This window comes from Ictalurus punctatus, chromosome 22 (assembly GCF_001660625.3).
Source record: "Ictalurus punctatus breed USDA103 chromosome 22, Coco_2.0, whole genome shotgun sequence".
NCBI classification, from domain to species: domain Eukaryota; kingdom Metazoa; phylum Chordata; class Actinopteri; order Siluriformes; family Ictaluridae; genus Ictalurus; species Ictalurus punctatus.
The window spans coordinates 12,716,332-12,739,734 of NC_030437.2; the positions used below are offsets into that span (position 1 = coordinate 12,716,332).

The window sequence follows — 23,403 nt, forward strand, 5'->3', positions numbered from 1 at the left end:
AACATACAATGGAAAATCTGGGACATTGTTCCAAATTGTAAAAAAAAAAAAAAAAAAATGCCCCAATTTCTATGCTTTCAATCAGCTCTGATTCACCTGCCTTGCTCAAAGGAAGCTATTTTGTTACATCAAAGTCTTTATTCACTTCCTAAAAATAAAACCGGAGCCAAATAAAAGCTCCATGATGTTCATAGGAGATAACTATAGAGGAACTGGCACAGAGTGCAATCCTAGCTGTGATGGAGGTCTTTCCTGGGTTCCTGGGGTGCTCAAAGCGAGCGTGCTAATCCATCTCTCAGCATGCGCTACCTTCAGCTTATGCTCCTTCCGGTTGACTATGACAGCTGTGATCTGCTGGTCCATGAATAGCAGAATGGTGACCAGCAGGGCAGGAATGGCTGATGCCAGGTAAACCCACCAGGGGTTGCCTCCAAACGGTGCCACAAACCAGCCACGATGTGGGCTTGTTGGCTGAGGAATAAGAAAGTGGTTGATATTATTATCATGTCTAATAATAAAGTCAAGGACATTTTTGTCATTCCATCCAGTTGTAAAAATGTATCAAATGGTAGAGATTTTCAAATACCATTTTCTGTACAGCTCACCACTACCAAACCCAACTACATAGGCAACTGATTTAAAACTGCTGCACATACAGGTGTAGGGCTCCAGAAAGCACAATTTTTCACTGCTTTATAAAGTTTTTTTACCCCCTGTATCAAAACTTGTAAGCGCAGATCTGTGCAGCATTAATTAGGCACCGTGTGCAGCTACCTCTCAGCTCTGCATTCCAATAGATAAACAAAATTAAGACAGCTGACTAGGAAAATGTAACATTAATTGGATATTTAATAACAGAATATTAAGAACATTGGATATTTTTTGCCCTGCCACTGGACTGGTTTATAGCATCACACCTGCTGATTAGTCACTATAATCTTTTTCCATGTAAAATTACTCTCTGGTTTATTTCCTTGTGTTTTTATGATTTCAATTTTCAGATTACGTCTGGGTTAAAAAATTCTTTCTGCAGTTATTTTTAGATGAAAAAAAAATCATTACTGTAAAAGATAGAAGAAAATGTGATAGATTCTGTCCATATGGTCCACCACCATTCAGTGCTTGGTTATGAAATTCTGCAAAAATTTTGGAATTGTAGGTGGACATTTTTGGCATATACCTGAGGAAAAGACTCACCTTAAATTCGGTTGGCACAATTAGCTTTGGTGTGTTGACTCCTACCAAAGCATCAACACAGCAGAAAATCAGGATGGCCAAGATGATGGCGAAGTCACTGATGAGTTTCCTCACCTGGGAAAAAGAATCAAAACAATTTCAGCTATCTAGTTGACCCTTGTCTAATTCATAATGATCCAACTCTGTAATTCCCAACTTCTCGCACAACAATTGGTCAATTATAAAAAGCTTGCAACAACTATTGGCCAAATTTTTGCCTCTCAACCATTAATCTACTCTCAGCGAATGCGTGAAGGTGAAGCGCCGTTGTGTACGACGTCAATGACAATAGTAGCAAACGACAGCTGTCCTGAGTCAAAACAATGCCCATGGCCATATAAGGTCATTTTAAATTTCATGTTATCACATTGCTTTGTATTACAACACCCCCTCCCCCCCCCCCCCCCCCCTTTTGGAAAACCAGAATATGTTCACCCTAGCTTTTGTGATGTAATGTTACCTGCATCAGGGACAGTGATAATTATTTTTATTAAAACAAATACAAGCATTGAACATGTTTTAAGCTTAAACTAAACTCTAAATAAAAGTATTTTAGATCACATTGCTTTTCTCTTGGCTATATTTACACATGTCGCCATGAAGTAATGCAAATGTAATCAGATTACATTGCTTTCATATTGTGATACTTTTAGATTACGTTACTGATTACATTTTTCATGAAGTCATTTGGAACTGTAATGGAATAAATTTTTAAAGTAACTCTCCCAAGCCTGAGGCTAAACTGGAAACAGAGCATCTGGGTTGTTCTAGAGGCTGCGGAAGGAGAACCAGAAAGAAGAGTTGCTTACCGTGGTGGGGAAAAATGGACTGAACTTGAACTTTTTCAGACACATAGAGCAGGTGTAGGTGCCCAAAAACAGGATGAAGGACATGAGGGTGATGTCAGGCACATAGTTACAGGCCTGTCCCACCAACTCTCCGCCATACTTCAGACATTCCTTCTTTGTCAGAGAGGACCAGGTAGTATTTAAGGGCTTTTAGAAAGAAAAGAGAAGCTTCAGTTACATGTGGTTTGCTTAGAATTCAAGAATCCACAGTAGCAAACTCCTCTGTTCTGTGTTGGAGTTTATGGCACCAGTTCAAATGACCTTTTAATGGAGGGCTGTTACTTACTCTGTGCTTGGATCTGGCTTTAAACATCTCAAAGTGTTGTGATGTCACTTCATTTTAATACTAAAGGCATTCTGATTTCATACCCAAAGGAACACATTTGTCCCCTAGTCAACAATGAATGATTTCAACAAAGAGATTGCCTTTGGTCATTATGTTTCAGTGACCTCTGACTGAGGGCGAAAGCTCAAAGAACCCATTGTGACCATTTTCAGTCTTATTACTAAGAGATAATATGACAGTGGTAGTTAATTATGGCTAAGGGGGAAGGATAACGAATCAAATTTCAATTGAATCTGGGGCAATATTTAAACATTGGTGTGTGATTTCAGGCAGATAAAAAGGTTGTGGTCGTGGATTAGTCTTCCTCAAAGACGTATAGATTGTTCAAACTATCAAAAGGAAGCCGGGAATCTGTTAATTCCTTAGGAATACCCCATACATAGGAAACCAGTTGATATTTTGAAATTTGGCAACTTACTAGATCGGTGTAGTTGTAGAACCACATAGAGGTCTCCTCTGGTGAATCAGTGAGCACGTTTGAGCTGTTTACTGAAAGAAATGAATTTACATTTATTTACATTTATTCATTTAGCAGACGCTTTTATCCAAAGCGACTTGCAAATGAGCAAATAAAACATAAAAAGAACACATAAAACACTAACCCATACATAAGAACATGCAATACAAAACTAGAGGATTTTAAATGGATGACTGCATGTATTGTCAGGCTGCACAATATATTGTTTGGCCTTAGAGATACTGGTACTGCAAAAATCACAGAGATCACAAAGGTAAATTATGGGTTTTTTTTTAGTATTTTTATCAATCACAGGAGTTCCAGATCAATTTTCTGTAGGTGTTTAGACAAAAACATGGCATTGGTGTAATTTTATTTATTTATTTTATAAATGTTTGGTCAAATTAACGCAGGTCAATCCTTATGCATGACACATTACAGTTCACCAGTTGGTTTTAATATTGGCATATCCCAAAAGCAATGAATTTCAATATAATTGTAATATATCAACCGTAATATTGTTCAGCTGGTGGTGAGCAACACAGCACGTCTGGGCCATTGCATGGTGCACGCTGGGACATGCTTGACTCCCCTCCACCAATGTTAATCTTTTATTAGTAGCCTCATCTAATTTCCACCGAGTTGTTGTTTCTCCCAGCGTACTTGCAGTGTGCTTAGGGGGAGGGGCGGATATAACCCCTCGGAGGAAGGTAGTAGGTGGCGGATGAGTATACTAACCCCCTGGCGACCTACCCATGCAGGGAGAAATTAACCCTGTCACATCCGATCTGCATTGCCCGCCTATCACAACAAACACATGCATCAGCTGTTACATACGAAGCAGAGATGACTGTTCACAGTACAGTGAATAGGTGCATGATGCTGTTATGCTCTGGTACAGTGAATACATTCAAGTTTTATTATCTCAACTGGACAATAGTTGGATAAAAGCTTTCTACACTACTTTAAAATGGCTAGTCATGCTACACAGTGCACCCAGTGTCACTGTTTTAATATATATTTTCAGATTGCAAAGGTTTTTCCCCAGAAATCTCGGTTACTAATCATCAGGCCAGCCCAAAAGAACAGCATACTACTACTTAAAAATAGCGTGCTACTTTTGGGATTCCTATTCTTGATAAGAAATTAACTGAAAAGGTTGATTAAACGTTAATGCTGGAATTAATCATTCATACACCATATGAATAACAGAAAAGCTGAACTTGTTGAAATTGATCTGAAAGTCCCTGAGCCATTTGTGATCATCAGCAGGCAGCATGAAACAGAATCAAGTAGTTTACATAATCCTAAACATAGCAATTTGTTTAAAAAAATGTGTTATCTCTAAAAGCATAAGCACAAACGCAAAGTGCAATCTTATATATCAAAAGCATATAAGACACATACTATGTTCTCTAGTTTGTACTGTATTTCTAGGGCATACAATAATAGGCCAGTAGCAACCTAGGGTAACAAAAAGGCCAGTTTGTGCTAAAGCAGATTTGATTCACAAAGCAATTACTGTAATATGCATCAGTGCATACCTGCAGACAAAAATGGAACAGATATTTTAGCTCTCTTTCTCAGCCCCTATCACTACTTGCACTACTTATTTACTGGGGTAGATTGAATATAGCAAGATCACAATTATATTTAAAAAAAACCACACACACACACACACACACACACACACACACACACACACACACACACACACACACAAACACACAAAAACTTTTCAAACACTTACTGGAGCATATTAACCTACTAATTAAGGTTTTAACTCTACAATTGATACCTGAATGATTAATTCTGTCATGAATCTCCAGCAAACGTGACTGTTATGATCTATACACTGCTATTAAATGGTCTAATTAGTTCCATCTTTAAGTCATACACCTGCTTAAGAAACCCACACGCAACTTGCAGAATGTTGTTACCTACAGAGCTCTTTCCTTCCTTCCTTCCTTCCCAGGAACGTGGAGTCCTCAGACAATTCATAATTCAACTAACTGACTACCTGAATGCCCATCAGTCTGATGTTTCAATTTGGGATTGGGAGCTACGCTCTGTTTCTAGTTCTCATCATACCTAGTAGATTGATCATACCACATACAATATATGAGAAAAAGTATGTGGACACCTGACCACCACACCCATATGTGATTCTTCCCCGAACTGTTGCTACAAAGTTAGAAGCACGCAATGGTACATGATGTCTTTCTACGTTGTAGCATTAATGGTCTGCACTTATACAGTGCTTTTTTAACCTTAGCGGTTCTACAAAGTGCTTTATAGCACTGTGTCTCATTCACCCATTCACACACACTGATAGTAGCAGAGCTGCCATGCAAGGTGCTAGCTTGCCATCAGGAGCAACTTGGGGTTCATTGTCTAGCCCAAGGACATTTCGGCATGTGGGCCACCCCCATTACAATTTCCCACAAAGCAAGGTTTATAAAGACATAGTTTGCCAAGTTTGGGTGGATGAACTCAAGTGGCCTGCACAGAACCCTGATGAATTGGAACACAACTGCACCCCAGATCTCCTCGCTCAAGAAGTTCAGTTTCATTGCTTCACTACTGGAGTCCCTCAGGGGTAAGTACTTGGTCTGCTCATGTTCTCATACTACTGTATACTAAGCTACCGGTGGTCAGTGGTCAGGTCTCATATCACTGCTACGCTGATGACACACAATTGTACTTCTCTTTACCTCCATCCACATCCAAAGTCTCTCAGAAGATATCAGCCTGCCTTTCCAAAATGTCTTCCTGGAGGAAGTCTCATCTGAATTTCAGCCTTGTCAAAACTGATATACCTACAGGATGAAAGCTCCCCCCTGCTGAACCTGGCAGTCAACAGATTCTGCAGATTTCTTCTTTATAATGTCTTAAGTCTTCCACTCAGAATGGCCTTGTGCCTCAATTGGTTTTGCAAATGTCTAAATACCTTTCTCGTCATACAGTACCTGGAGTTACATGTTAACCTTCCTTCCACTTAGTTTGAATTGCTCACATTTGTATTTTTTTTTTTTTTTACATATTTTTTTATTTTATTATATTTTTACATATTTTTTAGGGCAGTGGTAGCTCAGTCGTTAAGATGTCGGACTACTAATTGGACGGTCATGAGCTCAAATCCCAGTACTGCCAAACTGTCATTGTTGGGCCCTTGGGAAAGGCCCTATAAATGAGATAAATGTAAGTCGCTCTGGATAAGGGCATCCGCCAAATGTCGTAAAAATTAAAACATAAACTAACATATGATTCTTGTTTAAATCACTTCTACTGTTAAATGAATAAGCAATATATGCATTCATGCTGTCATAAGTAATGCTTGCATCCCCAGAGGACATGCTGGAATGACGACAACGTAACATGGTGGCATGACATGATATGACAAGCAGCATAAATAGCATAACATGATGACGTTACAGGACCCAATATGTCACATTTACCTGACCTGATGTGACACAACATGGCCTAAATATCTAACCCCAGATTTTCATTAATGTTGGATCTAGAAGTACTATTTCCTACCTATAGTGGGTGACATGCACATGCAGTCATACTGCGTGACGTGGTCGACATTGTAGTCAGAGTTGATGGGGTAGTGGTGGGCAAGCTTCAGCATCTTCTTGAAGGAGTCATAGATGAAGATGAAGCTGATGAGTGAGGAAAAGCCCTCTTCTGTGAAGCGCGTGAAGTATTGCACCAGGAAACTGGCGTCTGTGGCCACCAACAGCAGGAGGAAGAAGGCTGACCACAGGCCAATCCACAACCGGAACTCCAGGTAATTAAACTCGTTATCTCTGCAACAACAGAGATTGTTTTAACAGTAAACAATATTGATTATGTGACTTAAAGAAGAACTACAAATTGGGACTATAATAACACATTATTTAATACAGTGTTTAATACAAGCTCATAAGTAAAGGTAAAATACATAATGTATATTAATATACTCCAAAACTCCCTTTAAGCACTTTTAAACAGCTGATGTCACAATGTGTCTATTAAGCCACTTTAAAATTCACACTATGAATAAAGAGGTAATACACACACACACACACACACACACATATATATAAATATATAAATATATATATATATATATATATATATATATATATATATATATTTGAATATATACATTTGAATGTCACTGCTAAAATTAAGCAAAAATTTTTAATATTCACAATACTATTTACAATACTATATATTCACTTATTTAAGCCTAAGGCAAATGTGGCGTGTACATAGTGCAATGTATGCCATTTAATAAAGAAAAAAAAGGGGCAAAAAAAAAAACTGCCATATAAAAGGCTTATGGTTGAATGGTGACGTTAATGCCCATGTGTAAATATATTTCTGAAATAATAAGCATTTTTAACGAGACGTTTTTAATTAAAATTAAACTCTTTCCACAAACAAGTATTTTTCCATTTGAACTTAGGAGATAGAAGCAGCCAACAATTTGGGAAATTTAACAAAAGCCTCCTGGCGGGCAAAGCTCCATCATGAATATGAATTTTAAATCTATAATATTATTTTTTTGTTTTCTTGGTAATTCCATAATTTTAGATGTATTCATTATAGCATTAATTATTCAATCATTGTTATTTTAATTAAATATATATATATATATATATATATATATATATATATATATATATATATATATATATATATTAAAAAGCTTCTATGAGCAGGTGTGTCCTAACTTTTGACTGGCAGTGTATATACAGTATGTCCTATTAGGGGTCACTGTTATGCTGTGTGTGTGTATATAAAAGAGAATAAAAACCTGCTGAAGTTGAAGAGGAGTCTCTCAAACACAAGTACTGGCCCTGTACTGCTGAGGATGGTGAGGGGCTGTCCAGCTAAGAGGCAGAAGACAGCTCCAGTCACGGCTGTGCCCAGAAAACTTTCCAGCACACCCTGCACAGAGCCAGTGAGGTGAGGGTTATCAATGCAAAGCCATGCAGCAGAGGCTAGACTAATTTGCCTTGCACACCAGCTCACCTTGACCCAGTAAGGTTGCGTGTAGGTATGTGTGCTAGTCAGTGTTAGAAAATCTTTCTGTCTTGACATGAGGTCATCATGCGCAGTTGGTTATGTGTGGTGTTATCTGGGGTGTGTGTGTTTGTGTGTGTGTGTGTGGTATGTATGGTCCAGTTACTGATGAAGGCAAGCTTCATTGTTCTGTTTATCAGTAATAAATGCCCTTGGTGGAGGTCTCTTATACAGTGCCCTCCACTAATATTGGCACCCTTGATAAATATGAGCCAAGAAGGTGATATTTTGTTAAAAAAATTCACAAAAATACTCTGCTCTCATGGGTATCAAACAATTGCAAACAAAACACAGCTTTATCCAAAAACATATCTTTGTTAAATATAGGTGTGCAACACTTATTGGCACCCCTATGAATTCATACAAAAAATATATATATTTGAAGTATATTCCCACTGATATTTTAATTTTTTTTAGTACACCTGGGTGACTAGGAACAGGAAATTGTTCGACCATGACTTCTACTGGTTGAGGGCACGGTAGTTAAGCAATCATTAGATCACTTTGCAAATCATAGTAAGTGTTAGTTATAGTTTTGAAAATATCAACATATTTATATTGTATATGTAGTTAAATCGAATGTTTAATAAATTATAACCCATAATCTGAATCCATATCAGGCTTGAATTTGTATAATACATATTACATTATAGTGTTTTATTCTATACAGTTACACTCAATGATGGCAGTACAGTCTATATAGTAGACTGTAGAATAGTAATAAACTATCATTACAAGTAGGACAAAAATACTACAAGTAGTATAATGTGTTTTACCTGCATGTTGTCCGTGGCATCTCCCAGCAGACCACCAAAAGTGATTGCATTGGTAACTGTTCCCAAATAGATGAACAAGATGGCAGACAGCGATTGGATGTGTAGTGCATCATAGAAATCACTGGCAAAGAACGGGGCTTTCCTTTTAATGTCAAGTATAAGGCCGCCACAAAAACTGAATAAAAAGAATACAAAACAGTTTGAGTCATATCACAGGCTCATATGCTACAGTCGGCAGTTTAAACAAAACTCTTACATTCTTAAAAAATACACTAGGAAACCTGAGCGCAGTGATCTACAAAATGTAAACACAAGGCCATATTCAGAGTTGTACTGCATGACTAGTGAAGAGATATTACCGAAAATTGCACTCATCGCTATTATGACCCCAGGTATAACTACATAAATACATAAGGTGAAGTTTATTTGTTGAAAAAGCGGTGTGTTTCATTTATGTATGACTCTGACCTGCTGAACTAAAGGCTTTTTATGTGATATCAGCTCAGTGCTTTTGTCCTGTAAACACTCTTAAAAACAATGAAATGTCATTCAAAGCTAAAATTCAACGCAAAAATGTGGCACTATTAATTGATTATTAATTGTCCACAATTTTAAGATCATTCATGCAGAATAGACCAGAAGTTTATGCTAGATGTTTACTTGAATGCTTATAATCATCTCATTTATACCATTCTTTTCATCATATTAGTCTTTCTTGCGTGGTCTCATGCTTTTACATTGCTTCATAACGTTCCCCGCATAAATATAACATAAGTATTGAACTTAAGTTTACAAATACCATTATGTATATTATAATAGCACACCAATGCTTTCATATACTACACAGTTGGTTTATACTAATATCCATTTAATATTACAAAGCACTCAAACCTGGTCTTCAGACAAATTCTGTTCTTGGACTATATGAGAATGTCAGAGGTGACGTTCCATTGATAAACTAAAGTAATATTTTGTACAGTGTCAGCCACATCATCGATATTATGCAAGTGAAACCATTTCAACTCTTTTAAAATGGGTTTGAGAAATCAGCCTGGAGTCTTCCTGTTTCTCAGATCTCTTAACCTCACAAGACACTGGCACTTTACAATGGTTGTTCCCTTTTGAGCTGCTATTCATAGAACTGCTGACCTGAGGGAAACATAATAGAAAAGAGAGGAACTTAATAACTCACCGCCCTGTCTTTTTCAGCTCATCACCGACGGCGTGTCCTCCACCACCGTGGCCTCCATCATGAGGCGTGTCTCCATTCATCTGTGCGTTGTCACCTCCAGCGTACATGTTCTTCCTGGAAAACAGACACAAGCAGACAGGAGACGCTGAATAAGACAGTATGAACGGTGTCCCCACTTAGCCAGTGCTTTAAGGACACTTTCACATTTATTAGGCTGTTCACTGAGTCCTAACCAGAGCCAAGCTGATACTTTTGGCTTTTTCAAGCCATGCTAAATAAACGGCACCTTTTGGATGTGCAGATCTTTTGGGCAAGTGAGAACACCAAAATAACCTTTTCAAGAGCATCTGAGTGAGGTACTCTCAGTCCGATTCCAAGTGAACAGTTTGATAGTGACAAAGTGATTCAAATTTGATCAACTGGAGGAAGTGAACCAAACATACTGTGCCAAAGGACAGCACCATAGCTCTAAAGAAATGCCATGTGCTCTGGGTATTTGGGACAAGAAGTGACCGAAAATAAATAAATAGCTGAATGCAATACAGAACACATTGTAAGCAGTAACTTATATAATCCCATTTTTAAAATAAAATTATTTATTTAACGCTGGCTCTGTGTTCAATTTTGTGCTTCATAGATGCTTTTAGCAAAGGTTTTGAACTTTTTTCATTCACCTAATTTCAACATGCAGTAACAAATAAACCAAAAGTATCAATTTTCCTCTAATTGAACTCTGAAAATAGTGCGAAAGTGCCCTAAGACTAGGCAAATACTAAAGAAAAAACAGATTTTGTACAATTTCCATAAGTCATATTAGTGTCCAAGGTATGAATGCGTGAAGGTGATTTATGTGATTAGCAACTATGTACGTCATTTTTTTGCAAACCAGCACACTTATATACATAAACATCCCACTGAACAACACAGTTAATGTTTTTGTTTATAATGTCTTCTAAGCTATCCAAAATCCTTTCAAATAAATTACTAGCAGGTCAAGGCATCAGCATGTACTCACCTGTCCTGCACAGATGAGAAATTTATTTAACTGCTGCCCTGCTCCTTTTCCTCTTTGACCGAATGCTACTGGCTACTCTATATGAAAGTCACTAGCTGCACCGCAACTAGGATATGAAGCATTAGCCTCTTTGGTGATAGACACATGAATCTTAAAAGGAAAGCCTAGAAACTTATCAACTCATTTTTGATCATTATGAAAAAGTAGCAGGAAATCTAATGAAATCATAATGATCTATAAAAAAAAAAAAACAACAACAACATATAGATAGATGACATGCCAATCTTAATCGAATCCGGACCTTTTGTCTGAAGATGGGAGGGACTTTGGAGGTTCTATCCTGATGGCAGGGTCCCATTCGCCAGGAGGGAGGACGATGACCTCATCCAAGAACTCGTCGATGCCAGCAAGCAGATCTTGTCTGTCCTTGGCTTTGTACGCAATATCATGGAAAACCTTCATAGTGAACATGTTGGTCAGTATCTAAAGGCTAAAAATCATAATAAAGCAAAATAGATATAGGGTGTAGGCTGAACATTTCTTATTTCTCATACCTCATCAGACATAAGGGTAGCAATGGCTCTACCAATTTCATGATATGACTTGGCTTTGCCTTTGGGGCCGAGAAGAATAAAAAGGAACCTGTATGGAAAAATTCACCTTATTGTAATATACTGTGCATCTCAGAATAATTAGAAATGGTAGATGAAGTGAAACTATTTGACACTTTCATAAATAAATAAATAAATAAATAAATAAATAAGCATTTACTTAGATCATGGAGGCCCAGACCTGTTCATGGTGACCTACAAAGTTTTCTCTGATCTCTAATCAATATGCAGCTAATCAAATTATTCATGACCTGACACTTGAGCTTAATCAAAGTCTGTCTCCATGAGCAGCCAAGGGTTTTAGATAACAAAATATTTGGTGAGTTCAGATTTGTGAAGTATGGTTTAGGTTATACCTGGTTGGAACTGGTACTTCGGTTAGTGCTCCCAGCATGACAGCCTGCTGCAGCCTCACAAAGGCCACAAAGGGTGCATCCAGGAAGTCCACTTCCCCGACTAGCACATTGGAGGCTTCGGCATCCCTGGGCAACTTCTTCATAAACTTGTTCTTCAGCTGAAAGGACAGTCATGGTGGAAATTTAATGAACCCAGCAAATACAGAAAAAAAAGATTGCCCAAACAAAGTCTTGGACAAAGACTGAGCTCTGTTGTTCTACAAGCCAAACCAAGACATAAATGGTGGTAGATGTATTCCTGGGAATGGCAACAAGTGTCCATTTATCCAAACAAGGCTGGTGTTCCACAAAAACCATTGGTAACGTTGACAATGAAGCGAAACGATGCCACGCACCCACTACTACTGACATACTGAAGTACAACTTCAAAGCTCACTTCTTTTGCTTACACACAGTCTTTGAACTGGTGCCAAACCTTAAAATTTACAGGCTAAAGATAATTAATACCCCACAAACCGTACCCTGTCCACCCCGTAAAACAAAGTACGGCTAGACAACTTATCTTTCATCATTGGCTACAAAGTCACTGATCTCAACATTTTTGTGAGCTGTTAATTTAGTACTATGACAGGGTAAACTTTTAAACCTTTCTCTACCACTTTATCTATGTTTACAGTGAACTTCAAAAGCCGATATGACTGTAACCCTTCAGTTGTTAATTGTCTAAATATAAAAATTTATTAATGCTAGTGTAATAAAATTCTGATTTGGCTTTCTTGCAACATCAAGACATATAAATCCAGCAAAAGACTGCATTAACACTCTGCCATAACTGTCAGATTGAGCCGATATATTTACTACCTTGTTATTCATTGACAGGAGAACACTTCAGCGGAAACATTTCACCCTAAAGCACAGAACAACTTACTGTCTAAGAAAGTTACTATCTGCTATTGTACCAAGTTGCAGCAGACGTGTGCCAACAGTGGAGCAACATAATATACAGGACAGTCAGATTTACTGCTCACTTTATTTCTCAAAGACAAAACACATACTGTAGTATAGAGTGCATTCAACACGTAAGGGGTTGTAACCCATGACACTAAAGTAACTGAAGAGCATTACAGATACTATGCTAAGATAACAGACTTGCACAGCTATGGAAAGGAAGTGTATATAGTATAGGTATTTATTAAGAAATGGCACTAATCAGGCTGACAATAAGATTAAATTCATAACATAAAGTATGTATGCAACTAAGAAAAAAAATATCCATGCAGATCTCACACAGGCCATAGTCACATACTTTTCTGACATGATAATGATGACATCAGGGTGTTATGGAAAGCTGCCACAGTTTTTAGGGTATCGCCATCTTTCTAACAGAGCTTACAGTCGTCAAAAACATGGACAAATAGGATTTGTAAATATGAAACATGGTATTTGGTATTAGGACTGCACAAAAAAACCCCGCTCGACTTGTTTCTCTATACAAATGGATTCAAGAAAGTTGTTGATTCGACAACATTTGCACTTGAATAACTACTACATAAAACATAGAGACACTATTCCTGCTTATTCACTGTATGACTATGAATCTACAGGAGGAAAAAGGGAGAAACATTGTTGGAAATTATGCCATGACTGAATTTTTAAAAGTGACCAAATGCTTGTTTGCCAGGAAAATGAACAGATGTGCCCAGCCTGGCTAAATAAGCATTTAATCATATGCACTGTATAATAAATTCTTAGTTATTTATAAACTGAGTGACAAATGGTGGACTGCATACATATATATCATGTTTATCAAGGTGGATTTGCACCAATAATTGGCTTATGACTCACTATCAAGAGAAAAACAGAAGTATTGTCTTGACTAATTATTTAACAAGATGTTTATATTGCTAGTGCATAGGGGTGAGGGTTGCCTTTTAACATAGCCCCCCCCCCCCCCCCCAAGAAAGAACAATGGCTGTATAGCTGCTATAACGCAAGTCAGGAACTAACTTGTTTGGATTTTGTACCTTGTTAGATGAGGTGTTCAAAAATGTTTGCTTGCATGTTGGAATCACATGTACATGTACATGGAGAAAGATAAACAAATGGGACAGATCAAGTCCTGACTGCAATGTGAAGATGTACCATAGACTTGCTAATTACCAACAAGGTGGCCTAAAGTTTTGTATAAAGCTGTTCCACAGCCTACTCGCCCATGAACATCGTCACTCTGCTAATGTGTACGCCGTATTAAATATTAATTTAAACATGAAAATATGTGTGAAGGAGAATATTTAGAAATGGACATACCTGATCCTTTTCTGGTTTATCAGATATATCATTCATGCTGCTTGACTTCAGGTTTCGATGTGCAGTGGCGGGACTACCTGAGAAAAATAATCAGCCCTGATATGGTTAGCTCAGTAATCTCAGCTTGCAAATCAATGATAATTGGCACCAAATCAATGAGAAAGAGAGTTCAGCACAAACAGAGACAGTGACCCATTCCATTTAGCATGCATAACTGAAGAGAAGACCAGAAAGCAAATCCCAAGCTGGAGAGCGAAGTAATGCCGTGTCTGTCATGGACATCCAAATGAAGTGGAATTAGGGAACACCTCATAAGCTGGACCATGCAACTCCAAACAGCCTCCTTTAAAGCTAAATACAGATGTGCAAGTTAACACGCATGACTTTAATTAGTAAGAACGTACACACTGGTCCACATTCTCTTCTCAAAATGTGAAACTCCTCACCATGCATTGGACTTCAGGTTAGGATTGAATTTAATGTTTTGAATATTGGGAATACTTACTGGTGAGGTGGAATGTCCTGCAGATTAACCATTAAGCTATATGAACCCAAGACTAGTCTGCTATGCTGAGGGAACAAAAGAATCAGGGGGAAAAAACAGTAGCCCTGATACCACTGTGGGAATATTTACACAGTTAACAATGACTAATAATAAAATAAATAAATAAATAAACACAACAATGGCATGGGTGGCAGTTTGATGCAGAAAAAACAAAACCTGGCCTCATAAATATAATTCTTTTTAAATAGCGGGGAAAGAAATGCAGAGGGCAGATCTTTGTACTTTAACTTCCGAATCCAGTACTACTGATAAATACTGATCGAAATCTATGTTTGTAATAAGATGGGGCGATGGAAAATTCTGTGACTGAATGACTGGGCTGAAGATCAAAGACCAAACTGCAATATGACCTCCGGTTATATAACAGACTATTGGAGGAGATAATTATGATACAGACAACAAAGCCTCATTTTATGACTACTTGGCAGGAAACTTTAATGCCACAAGAAGAATGAGGTTGAGTGGCTGGATCCAAATGGCACAAACACAAATCAGGATGGACAAACTTTAGTAGACAAACATATGAGTTATTAAACACTCATATCACTCCACAATGTAATAAAGCATGCATGCACAGGTAAGGACTCTAATGGGGGATCCTAGAGCAGTCACTAGACTTACTAAGCCATCCTGTGTTCGGACTTCCCGAGGCTCTCAGATCTTCCTCGGAGGTGGGAGCTGTTAGACAAGGCACTGAGCTCTCAAATGAACTACGAGCTTTTAGCAGCAGGGAACAGGGAGAAAAAATTGAAGCAGAGTGAAGAAAGGCACTGCAAAAAGCCAAAGAAGTGGTGTTAAGAGTAAGTTGAAAGAATATGAGAAAGTGGAGACGCATTTTTGTGAGATGCTTGAGTAACTTGTTTACTGGATTAATCATGATTTGAGCTTTCAATACATACTAATGAAGGTTCCAAAAGTGTTTGGGGCAATAATAAACATCGCACAAAAAATGATTTTAAAGAAAAGAACACCATTCTTCCTGAAGATATATTCCCTCCCAAAATCTCCCATAGCAGTTAAGTTGAGTTGAGATCTGGTGTCTGTATATATAAATCATAGTATATGATTTACATCCTTTTCATATTGATCAAACTATTCAGTGCCCTGGGGATGTGGTCAGGGTCATCCTGAAAAAGATCCCTCATACCACCATAGGCTAACGTTGATCAGTCAGAAGTTTGTATGGATTTGCCGTTACACTTCCCTTTAAGGGGAAAATGGATCCAATCCATGCCAGCAAAATGGACGGACAACATAACAGAGCCATCATGTTTTTTATTTCCCTATAATTTTTCACAAGTCTGAATATGCAATACTGTAGGTCAACTTTCGTTAGAAGAGACCTTCTAAAGTAGGAATGACTAATGGAAACCAATAAAAAGGTACGTCATAAGTTTACTGATATATTAGATCATAAAATTTTGTTTTACACAGCACTTAAGGAAATGTTTCATTAGAACAAGTACTTTGCCCAGGTCAAAGCCTCAATGAAAATGATTAGTATTACTAATCTAAAGCTAATAACTGACTGAGATTAACTCATACATAACAAGCTACAATCTCAACAACATTATAAACTTCTTATTGACTGGTGCATGTAAAACATACTCAGAGAGAGAAAATTTAATTAACGTTTTACTCCAGAAGTATTTAACCTAATGCCCATCAGCCACATGTGTAGTGTGTAGATTATAAGACATTTCACTGAACAATAATTTCAGCATGGATTGTTTTGTTATTTTTGATGTGATAAATGCATGTTTTTACTCACCCATAATGGATAACTACGGGCAGTTAAATTCCGTCAATAAAGATTGAAAATATGCAACAATATAACACATTTAAAAATACAGTTGCCATAACTGAACAATAAAGGTCTTAAGATAAAAAAAAAAAAATACATAAGAGATTGCTTTCCTAAAGCTGTTCTTGTGCAGTTTTAGCCAACTGTCCAACACTGGAACAATACAGAAAAAAGTTCTGGTTCAAAAAATATAACCACTTTTCTCTCTGAAAAAGTAGTCACAACTATACAGGTGCATATCAAAAATTTTTAATATCGTAGGAATGTTCTTTTTTTCCGTAATTTAATTTAAAAACTGGAACTTTCATATATTCTAGATTCATTACACATAAAGTGAAATATTACAACCCTTTTTTGTTGTAATCTTTATGATTACGGTTTATAGCTCATGGAAATCAAAAATCCAGTATCTCAAAATATTACAATAAAGAATTTATAATACAGAAATGTCGACCTTCTGAAAACTATGTTAATTTATGCACTCGATACTTTGTTAGGGCTCCTTTTGCATGAATGACTGGATTAGTGCGGCGTGGTATGGAGGCAATCAGGATGTGGCACTGCTGAGGTGTTATGGAAATTCAGGTTGCTTTGATAGCAGCCTTCAGCTCATCTGTATCGTTGGGTCTGGTGTCTGTCATTTTCCTCTTGACAATACAGGTCAGGTGAGTTGGCTGACCAATCAAGCACAGTAATACCATGGTCAGCAAACTGGCACTGTGCTCAGGTACTAAGTCCTGCTGGAAAAGGAAATCAGCATCTCCATAAAGCTTGTCAGCAGATGGAGGCATGACGTGCTCTAAAATCTCCTGGTAGACGCTGCATTGACTCTCGATTTGAGAAAACACAGTGGACCAACACCAGCAGATGACATGGCACCCGAAATCATCACTGACTGTTGAAACTTCACACTGGACTTCAAGCAACTTGGATTCTGTGCCTCTCCACTCTTCCTCCAGACTCTGGAACCTTGATATCCAAATGAAATGCAAAATTTACTTTCATCTTCCCCATGGTTGTGGTTGTGTGTACTGAACCAGACTGAGAGATTAAAGGCTCAGGAAACATTTGCAGGTGTTTAGAGTCAATTCGCTGATTAGAGCTCTTCTCAGGTCGACATTTCTGTATTAAAAATTCTTCATTCTCATATTTTGAGATACTGGATTTTTTATTTCCATGAGCTGTGAGCCGTAATCATCAAGAGTAAAGCAAAAAAAAGCTTGAAATATTTAGTTTTATGTGTAAAGAATCTAGAATATGTGCTGGTTCCAGTTTTTGAATTAAATTACGGAAAAAATAAATATTCACATTTTTTTGAGATGCACCTATATATAAAAAGCTAATACAGATATAGAAATCTTTGAATGAAGTCTACATAAACATGTTCCACGTAAACCTTTACTGAAATTGCAACAACTGCCCTTAGATTTCCATTATACATGAATTTCAAGTAAACCGGTTGCTCTGTTTCTTTTGTTGAAATTCTTGTCTGTGAGAATCCATACAGGATAGGCAGTGAATTGAGATTAGATTGAAAAACACTCGAGTATCCCTTTTAAACACTATTATAACAGGACGGAGTGAGTTGTTCTAATAATGTACTAAGGACATTATTCAACTGAGCAAAAATATAAATGTAAGGATGGACAATTTACAAGTTTAGAGTTTATTTAAGTTTAGTGAGCAGATTTCAGATATGCTCATTAGAAATGCTAAGCCTACATCACACAGTGTTTAGATAAGACTTAAATTATGCCAATTAATAATAAACACTGGTATTAAAATTACATTAGCATGCTTAATTAAATGAAAGCATAATGATTGTTTCATTTATGGTGATTAGTGAATTAATCAACTCTGCACACTGGGATAATAAGGCTTAGTTGTGCAATCTAAAGGATTTAAGTAATGAACTACAGCATTCAAGTCTTTCAATTAAATCAGATCTAATGATTCATAATTTTGTTTTATTGTACTTTATGGGGATAAATCATATTTTGATTGTAAAGAAGGAAAAGAAAATGCATAAAAAAGTGGAAAGGTAGAATATTGATTATAAAAAAAGAACTGCACCAAACTGGCACCTGTATTACCATTATCCGTGTTGGAAAACATCCTACTTGCACTGGAGACCGTTTTGCCAATGTCAGCCAGGGAGCGTAGGTTGGATTTCTTGGTTTGGTGACGATGTTTCCTCAGCAAGGTATAGGTGACTTTATCCTTCAGGTCTGGCTTCAAAAGGCCGGTATCAATCTGATTGTCTGTAATCATCTCTGTAAAAGAAACAGAGAACAAGAATACAGCTTGCCTCATTTATTTGAATTCATATTCAGATGTTATGAATAGGTAATCTGAGAAGTGTTGCACAGTAAAGAATTTTTTTGGCACGATCCCTTACACACCTGAAAGCTTTAGACTGAAGTCTCTTTTATTACATTAGGCGGTTTCTACAAGTAATTAGAGATCTATTATGGTGAAATTGTGACTGCTTAAGTATATATTGTCTTTTACTTTTTCATATAATATAATATAATATGCATTTTTTCCTAAGAATAAAATTAAATGAAAATTAAATAAACAAAAAAAGTAAACTAAATAAATAAATAAACAACAATAATAAAAATTAGTAGTAGTAGTAGTAGTAGTATTAGCATTAGTATTGTTGTTAAATATGAAATTCATCACATTTTTCTTTAAACCCAGAAAGACAGCACTGAATTTCTGGCTTGGACATTAGATTATCTAGTGGTTCTATTTTTCTAAAGCGGGTCAGAGGCCTGGGCACATGGCTGCAGCCCTCAGGGTTTTTTTCTGAATTGCACATTGCTTAATGGTTAAACTTCTATTCAGTTCACTTCAAAAGAAGGAGGACTATAAACTCAGCTGAGTTCAGCTTATCTGTATTCAAAGGCTCTACTGCAAATTAATTAAAGGACAGGGTCTGTTATCTCCATGGAGCCACTACTAACAATTTTAATTAAAAGATTCCTTTCACTAATCAAATAATTGATAAAAGAAGAACAACATGCTGTTACAAGTTTCTTATTATTTACTCTCCCTTAATTTTTCAGGAAATATCTATTTGAAGATAATTGTACATGAACATGTTTCTTTTAACATGGTATCCATTATGCATCTAGTTCAAAACTAAAGACAAAAAAATTGTCACCAAATGGACAGTAGACACATTTAAAGTAACTGCATAAATTTTATTTATGAAGATTGTGCTCAGGCAGGGGATTCTGTGCAAAATGGGACTTAAACAAGGGTTTCTGTCCTGTATAGAGTTTTGCCCAACCTGGGGATTTGCTCAACCAGGAGCTTTTGTCCAACCAGGGGTTTTATCCAACCAGGGGTTTCTGCCCAACCATGGGCTTCTGCCCAACCAGGGGATTCTGCCCAACCAGGAGCTTCTGGCCAACCAGGGGATTCTGCCCAACCAGGGGTTTCTGCCCAACCATAGGCTTCTGCCCAACCAGGGGATTCTGCCCAACCAGGAGCTTCTGGCCAACCAGGGGATTCTGCCCAACCAGGGGTTTCTGCCCAACCATAGGCTTTTTCCCAACCAGGGGATTCTGCCCAACCAGGGGTTTCTGCCCAACCATAGGCTTTTTCCCAACCAGGGGATTCTGCCCAAACAGGAGCTTCTTCCCAACCAGGGGATTCTGCCCAAACAGGAGCTTCTGCACAACCAGGGGATTCTGCCCAACCAGGGGCTTCTGCCCAACCAGGAGCTTCTGTCAAATTTGAGGGTCTGCCTAAAGTGTGACTTCTGCTTGACATGGGGCCCCTTTCCCCCAGGGGTTTCATTCCAACACAGGGCTTCTGCTTTAACATTGGGCTACTACCAACATCAAGCTTAGCTTTAAGAATGGGGAGGTAGTAATATATTAGCTTTCTCCCTCTCTGGTTGGTAGCTGTTGTGTGATAGGGAGACCTAACTCGAGGGTGGGGATTGGCCAAGAAAAGATTAGGGAGAAAAAAAAGAGAGAGAGGTTTCAAGAACCAGAATGTCATCATATACAGTTATACTTCTCCAGTGGCTCCTTGCAAAACCATTGAACATCCTTTCAAATTCCTGAAAAAGTATTCACTAAAAAGGCTTTACTCACCCACAACCTGAGGCAGAGTGGAAGCTTCCAGATCCAGCATAATGGTGCCCTTCTCTATACACGTTCTGAGCTCAAACAGACTGTGCAAGGAGAGCGTCGCCACATGAGGCTTGCTCCAGCGCTCTCCACCTTTTTCCACCTTTTCTTCAAATTTGATCCATCTGGAAATATGCAGGAAAATGAAAGTCAAACACTGAACTGTGCACATACAGCCCGAGTACTCCTAATAACACCATTCACATTTCCACCCTTAACACTCTCTACATGGATTATACATGCACTTGTTGAAGTTTTAACATCAGCTCCTCTGTTAGTTTATAATTACTCATGTATTTAAAAAACAAAACAAAACAAGCTACAAGTTCTAGAGCACACCATGTTTATACTGACTCTTGCAATGGAAATCCCCATAGCTACACAGCATTGCAACTCATTATAAAAATCCTAAACCATTACATTTCCAAAAAGTTACAATGAAATGTAAAAATCATTCCAGAAGTTATATAATCATTCCAGAAGCTATATCTCGTGTTGGGCAAACCCTTTTTGTTATATCTTTCAAAACCTGTTTCACTGAAATGAAAGACCTAAGTAACACTTTACATGTTTTGTGGCTCTACACAGGTCTTTGTGGATATCCTAAATTACAGACGTTAAGTTCAAGGTAAATACCTGTTACATATAAACCTGCCAACCCAGTATACCAAACAAAATTATCATCTTCATGCAAGCTGCAAGCCTAGGAGCTTCACCAGCCCTATTTTTAATCTGTACTGCATTGGCTACCGAAGATACCTTCGAAGTTTTTAATACAAATTATGTCCTTGATGTTTATTTTATGCCTTCTGCATATGTGTGGCAGTAAAAGGCACATTTACAAAGATTTTATATACTGTATATACAGGCTCACTGAAGCTGGACAACTGAAGATTGGAAAAAGGCCTGTAGACATTTTTAGAATCTTCAACTGTCCAGTTTCTGTGAGCCTGTGCCCACTATAGTCTCAGATTCCTATTTTTGGCTGACAGGAGTGGAAACAGGTGTGGCCGTCTGCTGTTGTAGCCCATCCAGCACTAAGTTCAACATGCTGTGTTCTCTGAGATGCTTTTCTGTTCACCACGGCTGTAAAGAGCTGCTATTTAAGTTATTTAAGCCTTCCTATCAGCTCAAAACATTCTGGCCATTCTCTTCTGACCTGTTTCATCAACAAGGCATTTCTGCTCCTAATTGTAATTCTGATAGATAATTTTTCAAATAATTTTATTTGTCTTTTTTTTATTTACACTAATATTGTATGTCCTTATTAATTACACAATTACTACCGTACAGTGCAGTACAATTGTGTAGTTTAATAGTAGTTATAGTTTATGTGTGTATATATATGTGTATATATATATATATATATATATATATATATATATATTCTTAAACTGTTATAAAACAGTTAGCAGTGGTCCAAGACTTTGTATCCTACAGTAGCTGTTGAGTTACAAATACCTAGAGTGCTTGACAATGAAAAACCCAGTGACTCCATAATTGATGTGTGCTGAAAGACTCGTCTTTCACCAGAGACCACAGACCTGTGTATGGGACTACCTATTATGTCAAGGAAAACTACTGCTCTTGTTATTTTCCTTGTTTAATGATTAATGAATTTAAGATATAGTCAACCATCATTAAATTAAAAAAAAAACTGTTCTCTTAAAAAAAGCCATAATGTGTTGGTCAGCCTGAGTGGTACAACGAAGCATATTGGCACCAAACTGTCAATGGCGACGTGCCACAGACACAAGATGTTTTATTCATGAGTTTATCAGTGCTTCAAATGTGCTGCTATACACAGTTTTTTAATGAGTAATTAATCTTCTGTCTGCAGATTTTTTTTTCCTTTCTCAGACTACAACCCCAATTCCGAAAATGTTGGGAAAGTATGGAAAATGCAAATGTACTATATGGAAAACACATTATTTTAGGTTTTACTTTTGAATTTAATTGATTTTTGAAAATATACACTCATTTCAAATCTGCCACACACTCCAAAAAAGTTGGGACAGTCTACTGTTTACCACTGTGTAACATCACCTTTTCTTTTAATAACACTTATTAAGTGTTTGGGCTCTGAGTGAAGACACCAGTTGGTTAAGTTCAGCAAGTGGAATTTCCCCCCGTTCATCCATTATGCATTTCTTCATCTGCACAACTGTACGGGGCCTTTGTTGCCTTATTTTGAGCTTCATAATGTGCCACACATTCTCAATCGGAGACAAGTCAGGACTGCAGGCAGGCCATGCTAGCATCCGCACTCTCTGTTTACGCAACCATGCGCTTGTAATCCGGGCAGAATGTGGTTTGGCATTGTCTTTGGAAAAGACGACGTCTGGATGGCAGCATATGTTGCGCTAAAATGTATATCTTTCTGCAGTAATGCCCTCAAAGATGTGCAAGTTACCCATGACATGGGCACTGACACACCCCTATACCATGACAGATGCTGGCTTTTGGATCTGACGCTGATAACAGCTTGGGTGGTCCTTTTCCTCTTTGGCCTGGAGAACATGACGGCTGTTTTGTCCAAAAACTATTTGAAATGTTGACTCGTCGGACCACAAAACACGATTCCACTGTGTTACTTGTACATCTCAGATAAGACCAAGAGAAGTCTGCGGCAGTTATGGACAGTGTTGATGTCTGGCTTCTGTTTT

At 37.6% G+C, this 23,403-nt stretch overlaps 1 protein-coding gene across 5 annotated transcripts in view; it reads right to left on the reverse strand.

Annotated features, from left to right (window-relative positions):
• slc4a4a (solute carrier family 4 member 4a) overlaps nt 1-23,403 on the reverse strand; it is a 62,403-nt gene that overhangs the window by 7,668 nt on the left and 31,332 nt on the right. For 3 of the 5 annotated variants that reach the window (XM_017452160.3, XM_053674563.1, XM_017452159.3), the window contains 14 exons: nt 20,702-20,862; nt 18,683-18,862; nt 14,221-14,297; nt 11,914-12,071; nt 11,501-11,588; nt 11,248-11,402; nt 9,932-10,045; nt 8,740-8,914; nt 7,695-7,828; nt 6,428-6,699; nt 2,849-2,919; nt 2,046-2,231; nt 1,198-1,311; nt 310-471 (listed from right to left, as the gene is read on the reverse strand). In XM_017452160.3, coding sequence (XP_017307649.1) covers nt 310-471; nt 1,198-1,311; nt 2,046-2,231; nt 2,849-2,919; nt 6,428-6,699; nt 7,695-7,828; nt 8,740-8,914; nt 9,932-10,045; nt 11,248-11,402; nt 11,501-11,588; nt 11,914-12,071; nt 14,221-14,297; nt 18,683-18,862; nt 20,702-20,862 — 2,047 coding nt within the window. The remainder of the gene's footprint in view (nt 1-309; nt 472-1,197; nt 1,312-2,045; nt 2,232-2,848; nt 2,920-6,427; nt 6,700-7,694; nt 7,829-8,739; nt 8,915-9,931; nt 10,046-11,247; nt 11,403-11,500; nt 11,589-11,913; nt 12,072-14,220; nt 14,298-18,682; nt 18,863-20,701; nt 20,863-23,403) is intronic. The other 2 variants (XM_047149856.2, XM_047149855.2) reach the window with 1 other exon arrangement.